This window comes from Procambarus clarkii, chromosome 4 (genome assembly GCF_040958095.1).
Source record: "Procambarus clarkii isolate CNS0578487 chromosome 4, FALCON_Pclarkii_2.0, whole genome shotgun sequence".
Lineage (NCBI taxonomy): Eukaryota > Metazoa > Arthropoda > Malacostraca > Decapoda > Cambaridae > Procambarus > Procambarus clarkii.
The window spans coordinates 40,812,460-40,834,205 of NC_091153.1; the positions used below are offsets into that span (position 1 = coordinate 40,812,460).

At 48.7% G+C, this 21,746-nt stretch overlaps 1 protein-coding gene across 3 annotated transcripts in view; it reads left to right on the forward strand.

The window, feature by feature from the left end:
- The first annotated feature begins 8,289 nt into the window (after window positions 1–8,289).
- Window positions 8,290–21,746, forward strand: part of LOC123750650 (prenylated Rab acceptor protein 1) — a 28,377-nt gene continuing 14,920 nt past the window's right edge. The window contains exons 1-2 of one of the 3 annotated variants that reach the window (XM_045732754.2): window positions 8,290–8,505; window positions 20,524–20,613. In XM_045732754.2, the coding sequence (XP_045588710.1) occupies window positions 8,420–8,505; window positions 20,524–20,613 (176 nt within the window). In that variant the 5' untranslated portion in view covers window positions 8,290–8,419. The remainder of the gene's footprint in view (window positions 8,506–20,523; window positions 20,614–21,746) is intronic. The other 2 variants (XM_069333646.1, XM_045732759.2) reach the window with 2 other exon arrangements.

Sequence of the window (21,746 nt, forward strand, 5' to 3'; positions counted from 1 at the left end):
GTGAGGCAATGTCTGACGCACTTCACACTGGGTGTAGCAAGTTGTGACGCACTTCACACGGGTGAGGCAAGGTCTGACGCACTTCACACGGGGTGAGGCAAGGTCTGACGCACTTCACATGGGTGAGGCGAGGTGTGACGCACTTCACACGGGTGAGGCGAGGTGTGACGCAATTCACACGGGTGAGGCAAGGTCTGACGCACTTCACACTGTTGAGGCAAGGTCTGACGCACTTCACACTGGTGAGGCAAGGTCTGACGCACTTCACACGGGTGAGGCAAGGTCTGACGCACTTCACACTGGGTGAGGCAAGGTCTGACGCACTTCACACGGGGTGAGGCAAGGTCTGACGCACTTCACACTGGTGAGGCAAGGTGTGATGCACTTCACACGGGTGAGGCAAGGTGTGACGCACTTCACACGGGTGAGGCAAGGTCTGACGCACTTCACACGGTGTGAGGCAAGGTCTGACGCACTTCACACGGGTGAGGCAAGGTCTGACGCACTTCACACATGTGAGGCAAGGTCTGACGCACTTCACACGGGGTGAGACAAGGTCTGACGCACTTCACACGGGGTGAGACAAGGTGTGACGCACTTCACACGGGTGAGGCAAGGTGTGACGCACTTCACACGGGGTGAGGCAAGGTGTGACGCACTTCACACGGGTGAGGCAAGGTCTGACGCACTTCACACAGGGTGAGGCAAGGTGTGACGCACTTCACACGGTGTGAGGCAAGGTCTGACGCACTTCACACGGGGTGAGGCAAGGTCTGACGCACTTCACACGGGGTGAGGCAAGGTGTGACGCACTTCACACGGGTGAGGCGAGGTGTGACGCACTTCACACGGGGTGAGGCAAGGTGTGACGCACTTCACACGGGGTGAGGTAAGGTGTGACGCACTTCACATGGGTGAGGCAAGGTCTGACGCACTTCACACGGGTGAGGCAAGGTCTGACGCACTTCACACGGGTGAGGCTAGGTCTGACGCACTTCACACGGTGTGAGGCAAGGTCTGACGCACTTCACACGGGGTGAGGCAAGGTCTGACGCACTTCATACGGGGTGAGGCAAGGTGTGACGCACTTCACACGGGTGAGGCGAGGTGTGACGCACTTCACACGGGGTGAGGCAAGGTGTGACGCACTTCACACGGGGTGAGGTAAGGTCTGACGCACTTCACACGGGTGAGGCAAGGTCTGACGCACTTCACACGGGTGAGGCAAGGTCTGACGCACTTCACACGGGTGAGGCTAGGTCTGACGCACTTCACACGGGTGAGGCAAGGTCTGGCGCACTTCACACGGGCGAAGCAAAGTCTGACGCACTTCACACGGGGTGAGGCAAGGTCTGACGCACTTCACACGGGGTGAGGCAATGTGTGACGCACTTCACACGGGTGAGGCAAGGTCTGACGCACTTCACACGGGGTGAGGCAAGGTCTGACGCACTTCACACGGGTGAGGCAAGGTCTGACGCACTTCACACGGGTGAGGCAAGGTCTGACGCACTTCACACGGGTGAGGCAAGGTCTGACGCACTTCACACGGGTGAGGCTAGGTCTGACGCACTTCACACGGGTGAGGCAAGGTCTGACGCATTTCACACGGGCGAAGCAAGGTCTGACGCACTTCACACGGGGTGAGGCAAGGTCTGACGCACTTCACACGGGTGAGGCAAGGTCTGACGCACTTCACACGGGTGAGGCAAGGTCTGACGCACTTCACACGGGTGAGGCTAGGTCTGACGCACTTCACACGGGTGAGGCAAGGTCTGACGCACTTCACACGGGCGAAGCAAGGTCTGACGCACTTCACACGGGGTGAGGCAAGGTCTGACGCACTTCACACGGGGTGAGGCAAGGTGTGACGCACTTCACACGGGTGAGGCAAGGTCTGACGCACTTCACACGGGGTGAGGCAAGGTCTGACGCACTTCACACGGGGTGAGGCAAGGTGTGAGGCACTTCACACGGGTGAGGCAAGGTCTGACGCACTTCACACGGGGTGAGGCAAGGTCTGACGCACTTCACACGGGTGAGGCAAGGTCTGACGCACTTCACACGGGTGAGGCAAGGTGTGACGCACTTCACACGGGTGAAGCAAGGTCTGACGCACTTCACACGGGTGAGGCTAGGTCTGACGCACTTCACACGGGTGAGGCAAGGTCTGACGCACTTCACACGGGCGAAGCAAGGTCTGACGCACTTCACACGGGGTGAGGCAAGGTCTGACGCAATTCACACGGGGTGAGGCAAGGTCTGACGCACTTCACACGGGGTGAGGCAAGGTCTGACGCACTTCACACGGGTGAGGCAAGGTCTGACGCACTTCACACGGGGTGAGGCAAGGTCTGACGCACTTCACACGGGTGAGGCAAGGTCTGACGCACTTCACACGGGGTGAGGCAAGGTGTGACGCCTCACCCTCACAATGAGTTATTATTATGAATTATATAATGTCATGAGTGCTAATTAAACACAAGGCGTCCTATAGACTCCTCAGTCATATGTAGATGATATGTAGACCTGGTGTGTCGTGCACTATATATATGGCTACAGTGATGATGGGTGTAGTTCACTTATTATGCACCCTATACCCATCCTGTAGGCGGTAGTGGAAAGTGTTACAGAGGCACATAATGGGCTCAGGGACTCTGGAGCCAGATTCACGAAGCACTTACGAACCTGTCCATCTTTTCTCAATGTTTGGCGGCTTTGTTTACAATTATTAAACAGTTAATAAGCTCCGAAGCACCAGGAGGCTGTTTATAACAATAACAACAGTTGATTGGCAAGTTTTCATGCTTGTAAACTGTTTAATAAATGTAACCAAAGCCGTCAAAGATTGAGGAAAGATGTACACGGTCGTAAGTGCTTGCGTAACTGCTTCGTGAATCTAGCCCCTGAACCCCATAATTTTATTTAGCTAAGCAGGTTACAATCTTGATGAGCTAATTCAATGCACATCACAACCACTACATCAATGATGGTTGTGAGCAAAGATATTTACGGTAAGAAAGACTAGAAGCTCACAACCAGTGATATGTAAATGAGAAAAGTGTCTGAGGGCCTGAATTCAAGGCAGACTACCAATTGCATGAGAATGGGACTCCTCAAGGAGGAGTCCTCAGCCCTAGTATTTTTAACACCGTTACCATGGCATTTGCAGAAGGGTTTAATTTGCTAAGCTATGCTGATGATACAGCATTAGTCGCCACCGGTCCTTCACTCGTGAATAAGGCACAAGTGACGCTAGAGAAAGTAACATCTGAATGCAGCATTTTAGTGCCACAAATATCTGCTCAGAAATCTAATGCCTAAGACTAGGCTGCAACGCTCCAGATAAGCACCTACGCATTCAAGACACTAACCTTCAGTTACACAATACCAATATCTTTGAGTGTGGATGGATTCTAAAATAACATTTAACAAGTGAATTCAACGTTTGAAGGAGAAAGCAAAGTCACAACTGAATATAATGACACCTCAGAAGATGGAGAAGCGACGAGGTTTCGAAGGCACTGAAGCCTAATGTTGACCAGACCACACACTAGAAAATGAAGGGACGCCGACGTTTCGGTCCATCCTGGACCATTCTCAAGTCGATTGTGAATGGTCCAGGACGGACCGAAACGTCGTCGTCCCTTCACCTTCTAGTGTGTGGTCTGGTCAACATACTTCAGCCACGTTATTGTGACTCATCGCCTGCATACTGAAGCCTAATGAGAGCAATCACAGGGCCCCGTCTAGGCGCGTCACACAGTGTTTTGTGAATATTTTACATACACGCAGCTCGTTCCCTGGTTGATTATGCAGCGCCTGCCTTACTCTTTCTCCTGGTCAGTGGGCACAGGTTGAGGTTATAGCATCGTGATTCTGGGGCTCCCATCTGGGGGACACAGATTCTGGGACACATGATGATTCTGGGGCTCCCATCTGGGGACACATCATGATTCTGGGGCTCCCATCTGGGGACACATCATGATTCTGGGTCTCCCATCTGGGGGACACAGATTCTGGGACACATCATGATTCTGGGGCTCCCATCTGGGGACACATCATGATTCTGGGGCTCCCATCTGGAGGACACAGATTCTGGGACACATCATGATTCTGGGGCTCCCATGTTGGCTAAAATACATAGTTTAAGACTGGAAACCAAACTAACATCGGTTGAAACAAGGATAAAATGGCTTGCTGCATACATGTTAACCAAGACATTGACTAGACCATGAAACAGTTCACTTAAAAGATACAATCATTGGAGCACTAATTCGGGATGGAAGAACTCTCTGTAGTAATTGTTTGACTCACTGTGCAGTAAACAATATCAACATATCAATTGTGACACTAGCTCTCCACATATGTCAGTTACTTAATTTTGAAATTCCATTATATTCAGCCTTATTCAAACGTAAAACCAAAAAGTACCTAATTTCATCCTCAAAGTTTCCTACCTTGTGCTCCAAACTCACACAGTATCTTGTACTACCCACTTCCCCAATATTATTACTTAAAACGTGTAAAAACCAAAATTTTCAATTTTCAAATTTTCACCAAAATTGATGAGGTTTCATCAAAACCTCATCAATCACCTCTGTTAACTTATATTGTAGTTATTTGTTGATATAAAACCTTGCTACAGTGTACCTTTTCATCTTACCTGATATGTTAGTTTAAGGACCTGCCCGAAATGCTGTGCGTGTGTACGCATAATAATGCATGAATGCAAGGCTTTGCAAGAATGTACACATATCAATCTTATGTAATCTCACCAACCCATTGTACCTTCAAAGAATAAATTATTATTATTATTATTATTTTTATTATTATTATTATTATTATTATAATGCAAACAATTAAACGTCAAGGTCCTTGAATAATGGTTTAGGGGTGTAGAAATAGCCTAAGCTACTCTATCCCTTTGAGATGCATTTCTTTCTTATTTCAATAAACATACTTGAACTTGAACAACTGGGTGCAAAGTCATATAGAAAGGCTAGTTGGGGGGGTAGAAATAGCCTAAGCTACTCTATCCCTTTGAGATGTATTTTTTCTTGTCTCAATAAACATACTTGAACTTGAACTTGAACTTGAAAGGCTAGAGAATGACATTTCAGATGCAACTGCAAAACTTGCAACTTAAAAGAGGATTGCAGACATTTACATACCACAGAGTTTAGCACAAATAAGGTAATTAGAAAAAAAACAATGCAGAAGATGTATAATTGAGCATAATGCAGCAGCTGGAACATCAGGATCTGCAGGTTCGTGCAACAACTCAACCAACTACTTCATCAAAACCAACTTTCATCAAATCCTATTTTGATGAAAGGATTCACAGTAAATTATCACTCACAGGAAATTACAGGCACATAGAATAAATGGTAGAAGTATTAGTATTAAGCTTTAGCCTTAGTGTTTTTCCTGCCCGAAACGCTTTGCGTAATAGTGGCTTTAGGCATTGTATGTACTAGATCTATCTATAAATCCATCAACTTTTGTATCGTACCTTGTATGTATGTACTTTACCTGAATAAATATTTGTATTTGTTAGAATACTGGAATGGACAAAACAATGGTTAAAACAAAGAGAGCAAAAGGTCGTCCTGAACGGAAATGAATCTGACTGGAGGAATGTTATGAGTGGGGTACCCCAAGGTACCATTTTGGGGTCAACCCTTTTTGTAATATACATCAATGACACAGATGAGAATATTACAAACAACATCATCAAATTTACAGATGACATTAAGATGTACAGTAAAGTGGGAAGTGAAACAAATATTGAGGTTTTAATAAGATATCCACAGAAGCTCCACAAATGATCAGAAGACTGACAAATGCTTTTTAATAACGATAAATGCAAGACCTTTCATGATGGGCATAACATTCCACGTCTCAACTACCAAATCAACCTAGCAGCAGATAGATGAAAAAGGGACCTTGGGTCAGAATCCACCAATCACTGAATATTGCACAACAAGTGGGAGCTGCTGTAAGAAAAAGCAAACCAAATCCTATGAATAGTTAAACGAAATTTTGACTTCAAGGAAAAAAAATGTAGTTGTAGAACTGGATGAATCTTCTTAACTGTAGCCTGTGTTTAACGCAACAGTAAAATGTGTACTTGGATGAAAAAACGATTCTTCGCGGCAGGGGATCGTATTCCAGGGACCATAGGATTAAGGACTTGCCCGAAACGCTACGCGTACTAGTGGCTGTACAAGAATGTAACAACTCTTGTATATATCTCAAAAAAAAAAAAAAAAAAAAAAAAAAAAAAAAAAAAAAAAAAAAAAATCTCTGGTGCTTGTATCATCAGAATAAATCACTTGGATTATTGTATCCAAGGAGACCTCATCTTCAGAAAGACATAGTTGCTGTGGAGAAAGTTCAACACTTGGCGACTAAAATCATTCTTTAACTAAGTCGACTCTCATACCAGCAACGGTTGAGGGCCACAGGGCTAACAACACTACACACCAGGCATGACAGGGCGGATCTCATCGAAACTCATAAAATACCAGACCACTTCTTCGAAAGGTCAGATGTAGCACAAACAAGAAGCAACGGTTTCAAGCTCAACAAGCCACAATACAGGATGGTAAACAGATGCTTTTTCAACCATAGGGTTATAAATTCATGGAGTCGCCTTCCCGCCGAAGCCGCAAATGTAAAACGCTGATAATGTGTGATAATGATATGATAGACAGAATACTTAGGAACTACAAGAATTTTGCCCCAATGATTGTAACACTTACTATATTAATATGCAATATTAAATGTTGTATTGTGATTTGTCTATCTGTACTCACTGAATTTGTGCGCCCCTTGAGGGACTTGAAGTAGAGGGGGGTAGAAATAGCCTAAGCTACTCTATCCCTTTGAGATGTATTTTTTCTTGTCTCAATAAACATACTTGAACTTGAACTTGAGGTGCAGAATTTCAAAATCCAGCTCGACAAAATCATCAGGACAAATCGAGGGACCTTCGACAAGCCGCCGTCTTTCTGTCTTCGTCGAGGCCAATAGAAATAGTGGCCCCTTGGGTAAATTAGGGTAAACATTTAGGAAAGTATGGGGTGCACAATAAATACAAAATACAAATACAAATATTTATTCAGATAAAGTACATACATACAAGGTGAGATACAAAAGTTGATGGATTTATAGATAGAGCTAGTACATACAATGCCTAAAGCCACTATTACGCAAAGCGCTTCAGGCAGGAAAAACACTAAGACTAAAACTTAATACTAACTTAGATTAAAGTATAAATTGTGTTGAGAAAAAATCAGAAAAAAATGAAAAAAGGGGGGGGGGAAACATGGCAGAAAAAAAGCAAAAATACAATTTGGTCAACAAACAGCATTGTTTAAAGTCGTAGACATGGGTTGACATTTAGGGGTGATGTAGGTTACATTGAGTTAAACTACCACTCACAGGATAAGTATGGGGTGCACAATGAGCTACCCTCTCTAGCGACAATAGAATTATTCGATCCAGCTTTCCTGTACCGTTGTGAGCATGTACCGTAGTATTCATGTATCGCAGTGCTCATGTACCGTAGTATAATCTTGATGAGCTAGCTACAAAATTCAGTGCACATCGTCATATCAACAATGGGTTCGAGATTGACCACAAGTTACAATTACTAGTACAGTTGCTTCACGGACTCTATTTTGCACTTTGGATATACAATAGGAAATGTATATGTTTATCTCTCAGAACGTTTGGTAATATGTTTATTGTTTGTGATGTGTGTCTATGTATGTATTCACACGATGTACTGAACGGGGTGAGAATAGCTTGAGCTACCTCATCCCTTTGTGTGTATTTTACCTCAATAAACTTATTTCAATTTCAATTTCAATTTCAATACCATTTTTAAATAAACGTGTTACCCTTAATAACTTCCTGTAATGTAGTAGGACAATGTTCTGTATCTACACATTAGCTGAGTAATTTGAAAAAGAGGAAAACTCTGAAATATAAATGTATTAAGGATGTATTATTAAATTAAATGTATTATTTTACTGAATCATTTGATATTAGTAGCTATGTAAACTTTATTGCTTAGGAAATTACTTGTGTAATTTAAGTGTTTTGCATGGGAGTGAAATTACTGTATGAAATGTATTTTCTTATTTTCTGTGATATGTTAAATATGTTAAATATGATATGTGATATGTTAAATAATAATAAAAAAACATTAGATGATCAGAGGAAAAAGTCTCATAAATTCACATTCCCCGCGGGCCATCGACGCCAGAACCTGACACGTCACAGGTGAGATCCAAGCCTCCTGAGAGCCCCGAGTGGCTCCCACACCCTCTCCAGCACTCCTCTAGGACGACCGCCTCCCTTCATACGCCTTTCTTCTGGTTCTGGTTTGTAAACATCTCAGACCATCATGTCGGGTGGCCAAGGTGACGTGGAGATAGACATTTCTGGGGAAATTGAAGTGCCTAGCGATTTGAAAGCTCCTCCGAAGTCAGGGTAAGGTTACTTGGCCCAGTTTTGTACGCCTCATCCATTAACATTCGTCTTCTGGTTATAATAAGGTGGAAAAATAACTTTAGAACACTGAACAGGTGACACGTCATATGCAATATCTAAATTTGTTTTATCATTTTATATTTCTTCACTGGTATCAAACTAACATACAGTAATATTATGACTAACAGTATAGACTTTGAGGCTATTGTGACGTAATTTAAAAACTTTGCAATGACCTCTATGAAAGACTAGCCGCCACAGCTTAAGGAAAAAAAACAGGCTAATCGAATACAGGTTATTTTGTGTATGTAATGATTCGCTAACTGATTGTAGAACCTTTCTAACATTATCTATTGTAATTAAATCCAGCCTCATGTATAATGATGTACAGTCATCTTGAGATGATTTCGGGGCTTTAGTGTCCCCGCGGCCCGGTCCTCGACCAGGCCTCCACCCCCAGGAAGCAGCCCGTGACAGCTGACTAACACCCAGGTACCTATTGTACTGCTAGGTAACAGGGGCATAGGGTGAAAGAAACTCTGCCCATTGTTTCTCGCCGGAGCCTGGGATCGAACCCGGGACCACAGGATCACAAGTCCAGCGTGCTGTCCGCTCGGCCGACCGGCTCCCTCGGCAGTAGTTACAATAATGATATACGGAGTACAGTAGTTACAGTACAATTATAATAACTATTTACAGCATACTTGTTCACACTTTTACCGTTACTGATTGTACTCTAGGTACCGTTGTCTTTAACCCTTAGAAAGTGGTTATCGTCATTCGTTGATTCAAGTGATAATGCGGTCGTCATAAGATGATTTAAACAATTAGTCTGGTGTTTACATGTATGATGCAAATATGGATATAATAGGTCTCTGTGGATGTAATGGAGTTTACCTTGGAACATACAAAGAATGACATTGAATCGTGAAAAAACACTAGACTTATCGTTAAATGTACCCCACTCATTATTATAATTAATTTCTAATAATTGATAAATTGTATTCTGGATAGTATACTGTATTTACTTTTGTACAATTGCAATAATTAATTTTAGTGTATGGTATTTGGGAATATTTTGTTGACTAAACTCTAATTCTGATTCCCAAAAAATGACATCCGATTTGTCCAAAAGTACATGGTGCATGTACTTCTTATATTGGTATCGATAAATGAAAATAACAATATTTTTGTAGCCGAGTTTGTTACTGCCAGACGAGTTTCAACTCTGAAGTCTTTCGATTTTTTTTAATGAGTTATGGTCGAGTAGGGAAGATGTCGTGCAGCACCGTTAGTCAGGCTATTGTAAATAAGAATAAAAAATGTTTGTTTATGAAAGAGTTACAGTACTAGGTGATGAAACTTGGGGACCTTAGTGTGACCAGCTTGACAAAGGCAGTGGTAGCTAGCACTGTTTGTGATACAATACAGTACAGTATACTAAGACTATACACTGCAGAGTATGCAAATTGCATTTTAGTACAGGGACTAAAACCAGCAACTGCATGAAAAATGTGCAGTAATGTTTTGGCATTTATGGCTTCAGCGTGTAGTACACAGTAATTTTTTAAAATTACTGTATTTCTTAACACTTCATTCTTAAACAAATTTAGAAGATTTAAATGCAGCCCATCTACTTGCATCAATAATATAAACAGTAGTAGTGGCACTTCGATACTGTGTTAAAGTGATACAGTATAATATAAAGGAGTATATTTTATGCAAAAAATCAATTTGATGTACTTTTTTTAACCAATACATGATCTCCCACCATGAAGCTACTGCCCAGTCTCCTCCCTCCCTCTCATACCTGAGTGACACTCCTCCTTGCATTGCACTGATCCTCCACTAAACATCTCTCTTCCCTTCTATTTTTTGTTTATGATTTTCTTTAATTCATAGTACATTTACGTATACAATATTTTGTTCATCTCGTTGAATATTCTGAAACTGTTAATGACTTTCTTAATCCATTAATCTTTGTGGGATTTATTTGACTCCCTCAATAAATAATTAAAATAAAAGAACTACTAAACAGAAAAGAAAGATACTGTAACAGCAAACTTAGCTGTGAAAGCTAAGTTTGTGAAAGCTTAGCTGTGATGGTATTAACTGTAATATCCAGTGGCCCCTGGGAAGACTGTGTGGATCTTCGTGTGTCGGGTGTGGTGCAGTCACCATGTGTCCGTGTGACGCAGTCACCGTGTGTCAGTGTAATTAACTAAATGTACTTACAGGATGAGAGCTACACACTTGATGTCCCGTCTTCCTAGTACAATACACTACTGTCATATAACGTTTTGAAACCGACTGTTTTGGCATCCACCACCATCTCGCCTGTTCCAACTGTCGACTACTGTTTGCGAAAGTGAACTTTGTAACTTTTTTTTATATTTGGCAGCTTTGTTTCCATAACTTAAATCGATGACCTCTTGTTCTTTTAAGTTTCAGGTTTCAAGACGTCTTTATCAATTTTGTCAATTCCTGTTACTATTTTGTATGTGGCGATTACTGTATATCGCCTCTTTTTTTCCTTCTATCTTTTAGCTTTGTCATATTTAACACCATTATTCTCTCCTCGTAGCTCTTGTCTTTCAGTTCCAGAAGCCATTTTGTTGCATGTCTTTGCACCTTTTCCAGTTTGTTGATGTGCTTGTTGATGTGCTTCTTGAGATATGGGTACCATACAGCTGCTGCATACAGTATTTCTGTTTTGGTCTCGCAAAAGTTGTGAACAGTTTCTTTAGTATTTCACCATCCATGTATTTAAAAGCGATTCTGAAGTTGGAAAGCATAGCATGTGCTCCTTGTACAATGTTCTTTGTGTTCTATTGACAGTCTACTATCCACAACCATCCATAGATCTCTCTTTTTGCTAGAGTTCTTTAATTCTTTTACACTTAATATGTAGGTAGTGTGGGGCCTATTTTTACCTTTTCCATATTCCATAACAAGGCATTTATTTATACTGAATTCTATTTGCCACATGGTGCTCCATAAACTTTTGTCTAAGTCATTTTGAAGAGCATGACAATCATATAAGTTTCTTTTCTTCCCTAGCAGCTTAGGTTGCTATCAAACATGTTCATTTAATTCTGTATTCCTTCGGTTAGATCATTTATATAGACGATGAACATCTCTGGTGCTAGAACTGAACCCTGTGGTACTGAGCTGGTGACACTCCTTCCTTCGGATACATTGCCTCTAATTACCGCCCTCCCTTTTCTGGCAGTTCGAAAATTTTTCATCCATGTCAGTATTTGTCACTTCTCCATGTTCCAGTTTCCAGAAGAACCTCTAGTGGGAGATTGTCAAAGGACATTTTTATGTCCAGATAAACTTGGTTAACCCAACCCAACCTGTAGAATCTCTGTAGCTCTCATTAAAACACAAGTAGATTTGTTACACAGGCTCTTCCTGTTTGAAAACCGTACCATCTGTATTACTATATCATTTCTCTCCAGGTATTCTATCTGCTTGGTTTTAACTTTTTTTTTCTAGTGTTTTGACTACCACATTTGTCAATGAAACAGGTCTATAATTTAGAGGGTCTTCTCTGCTTCTATTTTTGTAGATTGGAACTTTTTGCCTTTTTCCATATATCTGCTAAGATTCCTGTACATAAACACGTTTGGAATATCAGTTGAAGTGGACTGCTTGGCTGATGTGCACATTCTCTCAGAACCCAAGGTGAAACTCCATCTGGTCCAACTGCTTTATTTTTTCTTACCTCCTTGAGTAATTTTCCACTTCATCTTGAGACACCTCAATGCATTCTCTGGTGTTCTCTGAAACCCTCATTTTACGTGCACACATTGGAACTGTTTATTTAATGTCTTTTTCCGTGATTCTGTTTCCCATTTTCAGCCTCTGGATTTTATCTTTTACCTGCCATTTTCTTTTAGTAAATTTATAAAATAGGCCTGGTTCGGTTTTATATTTATCTGCTATTCCTTTCTTAAAATGTCTGTTTCTCTTCTCACTGTCGTGTAGTTGTTTCTTGCTTCTTTATATTGCTGGTATGTTTGAGAATTCGGCCTTATTGTTATACTGATTCCATTGTCTTTTGTTCTCTTGCCCTCTCGCAATATATGTTGAACCAGTCTTGCTTCCTAGTTCTGCATCTCTATACTGGTATAAATGTCATGCGTCTCGTATATTTCATTTGCTACTAGTAAATCTTTCCAATCAAATCCATTCTAGAACTTACCAAGTTTCTCAAAGTCCTCTTGAAATAGTTCTTGTACATTATTTCCTTTACTCCAATCTCTTCTATATTATAATGAATTTCATATTTAATTTCCAAAAGGACATGGTCGATCTTGCCCACTGGAGGAAGGTACTGAAAGTTGAATATCTTTCTTTCCTGGTAAATACCAAATCCAGCAATGAGGGAATATCACCTTCCCTCATTCTTATGGGCCGTTTTAAATACTGACACGAGACTCCAAGGTGTGGCTTACGAATTGGTCGGTCCAAAGGTCCTCTGTTCTTGCTTCATAGCATTCATAGGCTACACTTCCGCTCCCCCCCCCTCCAGCATAGGCTGCACTTCCCCCCCGTCCCCCACATTCCATCATAGGCTACACTCCCCCCCCTCCAGCATAGGCTGCACTTTCCCCCCCCCCACATTCCAGCATAGGCTACACTTCCCCCCTCCAGCATAGGCACTCCCCCCCTTCCATCATAGGCTACATTCCCCCCCCCTCCAGCATAGGCACTTCCCCCCCTTCCATCATAGGCTACATTCCCCCCCCCCTCCAGCATAGGCTACACTTCCCCCCCTCCAGCATAGGCTACACTTCCCCCCCCCCAGCATAGGCTACACTTCCCCCCCCAGCATAGGCTACACTTCCCCCCCCCAGCATAGGCTACACTTCCCCCCCCCAGCATAGGCTACACTTCCCCCCCCCCAGCATAGGCTACACTTCCCCCCCCAGCATAGGCTACACTTCCCCCCCCCAGCATAGGCTACACTTCCCCCCCCCAGCATAGGCTACACTTCCCCCCCAGCATAGGCTACACTTCCCCCTCCAGCATAGGCTACACTTCTCCCCCCTCCAGCATAGGCTACACTTCTCCCCCCTCCAGCATAGGCTACACTCCCCCCCCCTCCAGCATAGGCTACACTTCCCCCCCTCCAGCATAGGCTACACTTCCCCCCCCTCCAGCATAGGCTACACTTCCCCCCCCCTCCAGCATAGGCTACACTTCCCCCCCCCTCCAGCATAGGCTACACTTCCCCCCCCCCTCCAGCATAGGCTACACTTCCCCCCCCCTCCAGCATAGGCTACACTTCCCCCCCCCCTCCAGCATAGGCTACACTTCCCCCCCCCCTCCAGCATAGGCTACACTTCCCCCCCCCTCCAGCATAGGCTACACTTCCCCCCCCCCTCCAGCATAGGCTACACTTCCCCCCCCCCTCCAGCATAGGCTACACTTCCCCCCCCCTCCAGCATAGGCTACACTTCCCCCCCCCCTCCAGCATAGGCTACACTTCCCCCCCTCCAGCATAGGCTACACTTCCCCCCCCTAAAGCATAGGCTACACTTCCCCCCCCCCTCCAGCATAGGCTACACTTCCCCCCCCCCCTCCAGCATAGGCTACACTCCCCCCCCCCCTAAAGCATAGGCTACACTTCCCCCCCCCCTCCAGCATAGGCTACACTTCCCCCCCCCCTCCAGCATAGGCTACACTTCCCCCCCCCCTCCAGCATAGGCTACACTTCCCCCCCCTAAAGCATAGGCTACACTTCCCCCCCCTAAAGCATAGGCTACACTTCCCCCCCCTCCAGCATAGGCTACACTTCCCCCCCCTCCAGCATAGGCTACACTTCCCCCCCCCCTCCAGCATAGGCTACACTTCCCCCCCCTCCAGCATAGGCTACACTTCCCCCCCCTCCAGCATAGGCTACACTTCCCCCCCCCCTCCAGCATAGGCTACACTTCCCCCCCCCTCCAGCATAGGCTACACTTCCCCCCCCCCTCCAGCATAGGCTACACTTCCCCCCCCTAAAGCATAGGCTACACTTCCCCCCCCTAAAGCATAGGCTACACTTCCCCCCCCTCCAGCATAGGCGACACTTCCCCCCCCCCTCCAGCATAGGCTACACTTCCCCCCCCTAAAGCATAGGCTACACTTCCCCCCCCCTAAAGCATAGGCTACACTTCCCCCCCCCTCCAGCATAGGCTACACTTCCCCCCCCCTCCAGCATAGGCTACACTTCCCCCCCCCCTCCAGCATAGGCTACACTTCCCCCCCCCCTCCAGCATAGGCTACACTTCCCCCCCCCCTCCAGCATAGGCTACACTTCCCCCCCCTAAAGCATAGGCTACACTTCCCCCCCCCTCCAGCATAGGCTACACTTCCCCCCCCCTCCAGCATAGGCTACACTTCCCCCCCCTCCAGCATAGGCTACACTTCCCCCCCCCTCCAGCATAGGCTACACTTCCCCCCCTCCAGCATAGGCTACACTTCCCCCCCCCTCCAGTATAGGCTACACTTCCCCCCCCCTCCAGCATAGGCTACACTTCCCCCCCCCCCTCCAGCATAGGCTACACTTCCCCCCCCTCCAGCATAGGCTACACTTCCCCCCCCCCTCCAGCATAGGCTACACTTCCCCCCCCTCCAGCATAGGCTACACTTCCCCCCCCCCCTCCAGCATAGGCTACACTTCCCCCCCCCCCCTGCAGCATAGGCTACACTTCCCCCCCCTGCAGCATAGGCTACACTTCCCCCCCCTCCAGCATAGGCTACACTTCTCCCCCCTCCAGCATAGGCTACACTTCCCCCCCTCCAGCATAGGCTACACTTCCCCCCCTCCAGCATAGGCTACACTTCCCCCCCCCCTCCAGCATAGGCTACACTTCCCCCCCCCCTCCAGCATAGGCTACACTTCCCCCCCCCTCCAGCATAGGCTACACTTCCCCCCCCCTCCAGCATAGGCTACACTTCCCCCCCCCTCCAGCATAGGCTACACTTCCCCCCCCCTCCAGCATAGGCTACACTTCCCCCCCCCCTCCAGCATAGGCTACACTTCCCCCCCCTCCAGCATAGGCTACACTTCCCCCCCCTCCAGCATAGGCTACACTTCCCCCCCCCTCCAGCATAGGCTACACTTCCCCCCCCCTCCAGCATAGGCTACACTTCCCCCCCCCTCCAGCATAGGCTACACTCCCCCCCCCTCCAGCATAGGCTACACTCCCCCCCCTCCAGCATAGGCTACACTCCCCCCCCTCCAGCATAGGCTACACTTCCCCCCCCCTCCAGCATAGGCTACACTTCCCCCCCCCCTCCAGCATAGGCTACACTCCCCCCCCTCCAGCATAGGCTACACTCCCCCCCCCTCCAGCATAGGCTACACTTCCCCCCCCTCCAGCATAGGCTACACTCCCCCCCCCTCCAGCATAGGCTACACTCCCCCCCCCTCCAGCATAGGCTACACTCCCCCCCCTCCAGCATAGGCTACACTCCCCCCCCCTCCAGCATAGGCTACACTCCCCCCCCTCCAGCATAGGCTACACTTCCCCCCCCCCTCCAGCATAGGCTACACTCCCCCCCCCCTCCAGCATAGGCTACACTTCCCCCCCCCCTCCAGCATAGGCTACACTCCCCCCCTCCAGCATAGGCTACACTTCCCCACCCCTCCAGCATAGGCTACACTTCCCTCCCCCCCTCCAGCATAGGCTACACTTCCCCCCCCCCTCCAGCATAGGCTACACTTCCCCCCCCCCTCCAGCATAGGCTACACTTCCCCCCCCCTCCAGCATAGGCTACACTCCCCCCCCCTCCAGCATAGGCTAACACTCCCCCCCCCTCCAGCATAGGCTACACTCCCCCCCCCCTCCAGGCATAGGCTTACACTTCCCCCCCTGCCAGCATAGGCACACTCCCCCCCCCTCCAGCATAGGCTACACTCCCCCCCCCTCCAGCATAGGCTACACTCCCCCCCCCTCCAGCATAGGCTACACTCCCCCCCCTCCAGCATAGGCTACACTCCCCCCCTCCAGCATAGGCTACACTTCCCCACCCCCTCCAGCATAGGCTACACTTCCCCCCCCCTCCAGCATAGGCTACACTTCCCCACCCCCTCCAGCATAGGCTACACTTCCCCCCCCCTCCAGCATAGGCTACACTTCCTCCCCCCTCCAGCATAGGCTACACTCCCCCCCCCTCCAGCATAGGCTACACTTCCCCCCCCCCTCCAGCATAGGCTACACTTCCCCCCCCCTCCAGCATAGGCTACACTTCCCCCCCCCTCCAGCATAGGCTACACTCCCCCCCCCTCCAGCATAGGCTACACTCCCCCCCCTCCAGCATAGGCTACACTCCCCCCCCTCCAGCATAGGCTACACTCCCCCCCCCTCCAGCATAGGCTACACTCCCCCCCCCCTCCAGCATAGGCTACACTTCCCCCCCCCTCCAGCATAGGCTACACTCCCCCCCCTCCAGCATAGGCTACACTTCCCCACCCCCTCCAGCATAGGCTACACTTCCCCCCCCCTCCAGCATAGGCTACACTCCCCCCCCTCCAGCATAGGCTACACTTCCCCCCCCTCCAGCATAGGCTACACTCCCCCCCCTCCAGCATAGGCTACACTTCCCCCCCCCTCCAGCATAGGCTACACCTCCCCCCCCCCTCCAGCATAGGCTACACTTCCCCCCCCCCTCCAGCATAGGCTACACTTCCCCCCCCTCCAGCATAGGCTACACTTCCCCCCCCCTCCAGCATAGGCTACACTTCCCCCCCCTCCAGCATAGGCTACACTTCCCCCCCCCTCCAGCATAGGCTACACTTCCCCCCCCCTCCAGCATAGGCTACACTTCCCCCCCCCTCCAGCATAGGCTACACTTCCCACCCCCCTCCAGCATAGGCTACACTCCCCCCCTCCAGCATAGGCTACACTCCCCCCCTCCAGCATAGGCTTCACTCCCCCCCTCCAGCATAGGCTACACTCCCCCCCTCCAGCATAGGCTACACTCCCCCCCTCCAGCATAGGCTACACTCCCCCCCTCCAGCATAGGCTACACTCCCCCCCTCCAGCATAGGCTACACTCCCCCCCCTCCAGCATAGGCTACACTCCCCCCCTCCAGCATAGGTTACACTCCCCCCCCCTCCAGCATAGGCTACACTCCCCCCCCCTCCAGCATAGGCTACACTCCCCCCCCCCTCCAACATAGGCTACACTCCCCCCCCCCTCCAGCATAGGCTACACTCCCCCCCCTCCAGCATAGGCTACACTCCCCCCCCCTCCAGCATAGGCTGCACTCCCCCCCCTCCAGCATAGGCTACACTCCCCCCCCCTCCAGCATAGGCTACACTCCCCACCCCTCCAGCATAGGCTACACTCCCCCCCCCCCTCCAACATAGGCTACACTCCCCCCCCCCTCCAGCATAGGCTACACTCCCCCCCCCTCCAGCATAGGCTACACTCCCCCCCCCCCTCCAGCATAGGCTACACTCCCCCCCCTCCAGCATAGGCTACACTCCCCCCCCCTCCAGCATAGGCTACACTCCCCCCCCTCCAGCATAGGCTACACTCCCCCCCCCTCCAGCATAGGCTACACTCCCCCCCCCCTCCAGCATAGGCTACACTCCCCCCCCTCCAGCATAGGCTACACTCCCCCCCCCCTCCAGCATAGGCTACACTCCCCCCCCCTCCAGCATAGGCTACACTCCCCCCCCCCTCCAGCATAGGCTACACTCCCCCCCCCCCCCTCCAGCATAGGCAACACTCCCCCCCCCTCCAGCATAGGCAACACTCCCCCCCCTCCAGCATAGGCTACACTCCCCCCCCCCTCCAGCATAGGCTACACTCCCCCCCCCCCTCCAGCATAGGCTACACTCCCCCCCCCTCCAGCATAGGCTACACTCCCCCCCCCTCCAGCATAGGCTACACTCCCCCCCCCCTCCAGCATAGGCTACACTCACCCCCCTCCAGCATAGGCTACACTTCCCCCCCCTCCAGCATAGGCTACACTTCCCCCCCCTCCAGCATAGGCTACACTTCCCCCCCCCTCCAGCATAGGCTACACTTCCCCCCCCCTCCAGCATAGGCTACACTTCCCCCCCCCTCCAGCATAGGCTACACTTCCCCCCCCCTCCAGCATAGGCTACACTTCCCCCCCCCTCCAGCATAGGCTACACTCCCCCCCTCCAGCATAGGCTACACTCCCCCCCTCCAGCATAGGCTACACTCCCCCCCTCCAGCATAGGCTACACTCCCCCCCTCCAGCATAGGCTACACTCCCCCCCCCCTCCAGCATAGGCTACACTCCCCCCCCCCTCCAGCATAGGCTACACTCCCCCCCCCCTCCAGCATAGGCTACACTCCCCCCCCCCCTCCAGCATAGGCTACACTCCCCCCCCCCTCCAGCATAGGCTACACTCCCCCCCCCTCCAGCATAGGCTACACTCCCCCCCCCCTCCAGCATAGGCTACACTCCCCCCCCCTCCAGCATAGGCTACACTCCCCCCCCCTCCAGCATAGGCTACACTCCCCCCCCTCCAGCATAGGCTACACTCCCCCCCCTCCAGCATAGGCTACACTCCCCCCCCCTCCAGCATAGGCTACACTCCCCCCCCTCCAGCATAGGCTACACTCCCCCCCCCCTCCAGCATAGACTACACTCCCCCCCCCTCCAGCATAGGCTACACTCCCCCCCCCCTCCAGCATAGGCTACACTCCCCCCCCTCCAGCATAGGCTACACTCCCCCCCCCTCCAGCATAGGCTACACTCCCCCCCCTCCAGCATAGGCAACACTCCCCCCCTCCAGCATAGGCTACACTCCCCCCCCTCCAGCATAGGCTACACTCCCCCCCCTCCAGCATAAGCTACACTCCCCCTCCCCTCCAGCATAGGCTACATTCCCCCCCCCCTCCAGCATAGGCTACACTTCCCCCCCCCCCTCCAGCATAGGCTACACTTCCCCCCCCCCTCCAGCATAGGCTACACTTCCCCCCCCTCCTGCATAGGCTACACTTCCCCCCCCTCCAGGATAGGCTACACTTCCCCACCCCCTCCAGCATAGGGTGCACTTCTCCCCCCCTCCAGCATAGGCTACACTTACCCCCCCTCCAGCATAGGCTACACTTACCCTCCCCCCTCCAGCATAGGCTACACTCCCCCACTCCCCCCACCCTCCAGCATAGGCTACACTTCCCCCCCCCTCCAGCATAGGCTACACTCCCGCACTCCTTCCACCCTCCAGCATAGGCTACACTGCCCCTCCCTCTCCAGCATAGGCTACACTGCCCCTCCCTCTCCAGCATAGGCTACACTGCCCCTCCCTCTCCAGCATAGGCTACACTCCCCCCTCCCCTCCAGCATAAGCTACACTTCCCCCCCCCCCCTCCAGCATAGGCTACACTTCCCCCCATCCAGCATAGGCTACTCCACTGTGTATACTGCTCCCCCTAGCATATTCTACACCCACCAGTATAGTCTATGCTCCTCAATATGAGCAAATCTGTTCTTAGTATATTCATTACCCCTAGTATTCACTATGCCAAATGCTGTATTCCTTGCTGCTCCTAGTATACCTTGCTCCTCCTAGAATACCTTACACTCTAACATATACAATTACACCTCCACCCCACTACACATTTTCAAAGTATTCATTGCTCTTTAAAACCATCCACTGCACATTAGGCCACCTTGTGATTATGGGTATTACTCTAGCGTGTACTCATTGTGTTCCCTGTATTCATTACACTGCCCTGTTTGTACCTTGAGGTTTCCTGCCACAGGGATACCTTGATTTGCCTTCATGTACTATAAACATCCTGTATATACCACGCTCTCAATGCCTGCTTTAGAGTTGCCAACTGTTTATTTATGAAGTTGATATTCTACACAAATTGTGGTAAGTAGGTTTATTTTTTTTAATTTGTATGTAAACACTTGTAAATACAGTACCATGTTTTGTTTACATGCATTGTTTATTGACCTAAAAATTTTCTTTGTTAATATGAACACCTGCAACCTGACTCACTGCACTGCGTTGTTGGCTACAGTGAGGACACAGGTGCAGGTGAGCCGCAGGAACAGGTGTCCAACCCATTTAGTATGGAGGTTGATAGAGAGCAGCCAAGTTGTTTCAAGAAGTGAGTCAATTTAACAGAAACTTGTCCAGATTGAATTATCTTTGTGCTGGCAACAACTTCCCACTTTCTCTTTGTGCTGGCAACAACTTCCCACTTTCTCTTTGTGCTGGCAACAACTTCCCACTTTCTCTTTGTGCTTTCAACAACTTCCCACTTTCTCTTTGTGCTTTCAACAACTTCCCACTTTCTTTGTGCTGGCAACAACTTCCCACTTTCTCTGTTTTTTGGTGATGGTTTTGAGAACGTTCCTTCTCCTGCTGAAGCATGCTTGCTGCGGTTGACTAGAATACTGGGGTAATCGGACGCATTTTATTTTGTGCATTTCACTAATATTTTTATTCACTACATATTGTTTTATTCAATCTAGGCTGGATTATTTACTGGCTATTGTTTTATTCAATCTGTATCTGGGCTGGATTATTTACTGCATATTGTTTTATTCAATCTGTATCTGCGCTGGATTAATTAAACGAGTCTGCAGTACTTGGTGTTTTGGAAAATTATACTATAAGAATATTTTGTTAACCTTCGAAGGGTAATACAGTACTGTAGTGTTTATTAGGTGTTCTTGGCATGTTTTTGTTTTTTGTTGTATTTTTTTGTTTTATACCCTGACAGGTCTAAATTGAATACCTTCAATGATTCATCATATTGAAACTTAACCTATGTATTGTATGGCTGTTTAATGTAATTACATAAGTGTAATTACCTAAGTGTAGGTACAGGATAAGAGCTAGGCTTGTTGTTTCCAGTCTTCCCAGCACCGTCATATAATGCTTTGAAACTACAGTTCTGATGGTGGCCTCCGCCACCTTCCCACTTATTCCAGTTGTCTACCACTATTGTTGTGAAAGTGAATTTTCTTGTATATCTTTGGCAGCTTTGTTTAGATACAGTAGCTTAAATCTATGACCTCTTGTTCTTGGTGTACTAAGTCTTGGGAATTCTTCCCTATCAATTTTGTCGATTCTGTTACTACAGTACTTTATACATAGTGATCATATTGCCTTTTCTATCTTTTCCATATTTTCTTCAATCTTCTGGTTTTGGCATATTTAATGCCTCTAACATCTCCTCGTAGCACTTGTCTTTCAGTTCTGGGAGCGATTTAGTTGCATGTCTTTACACCTTTT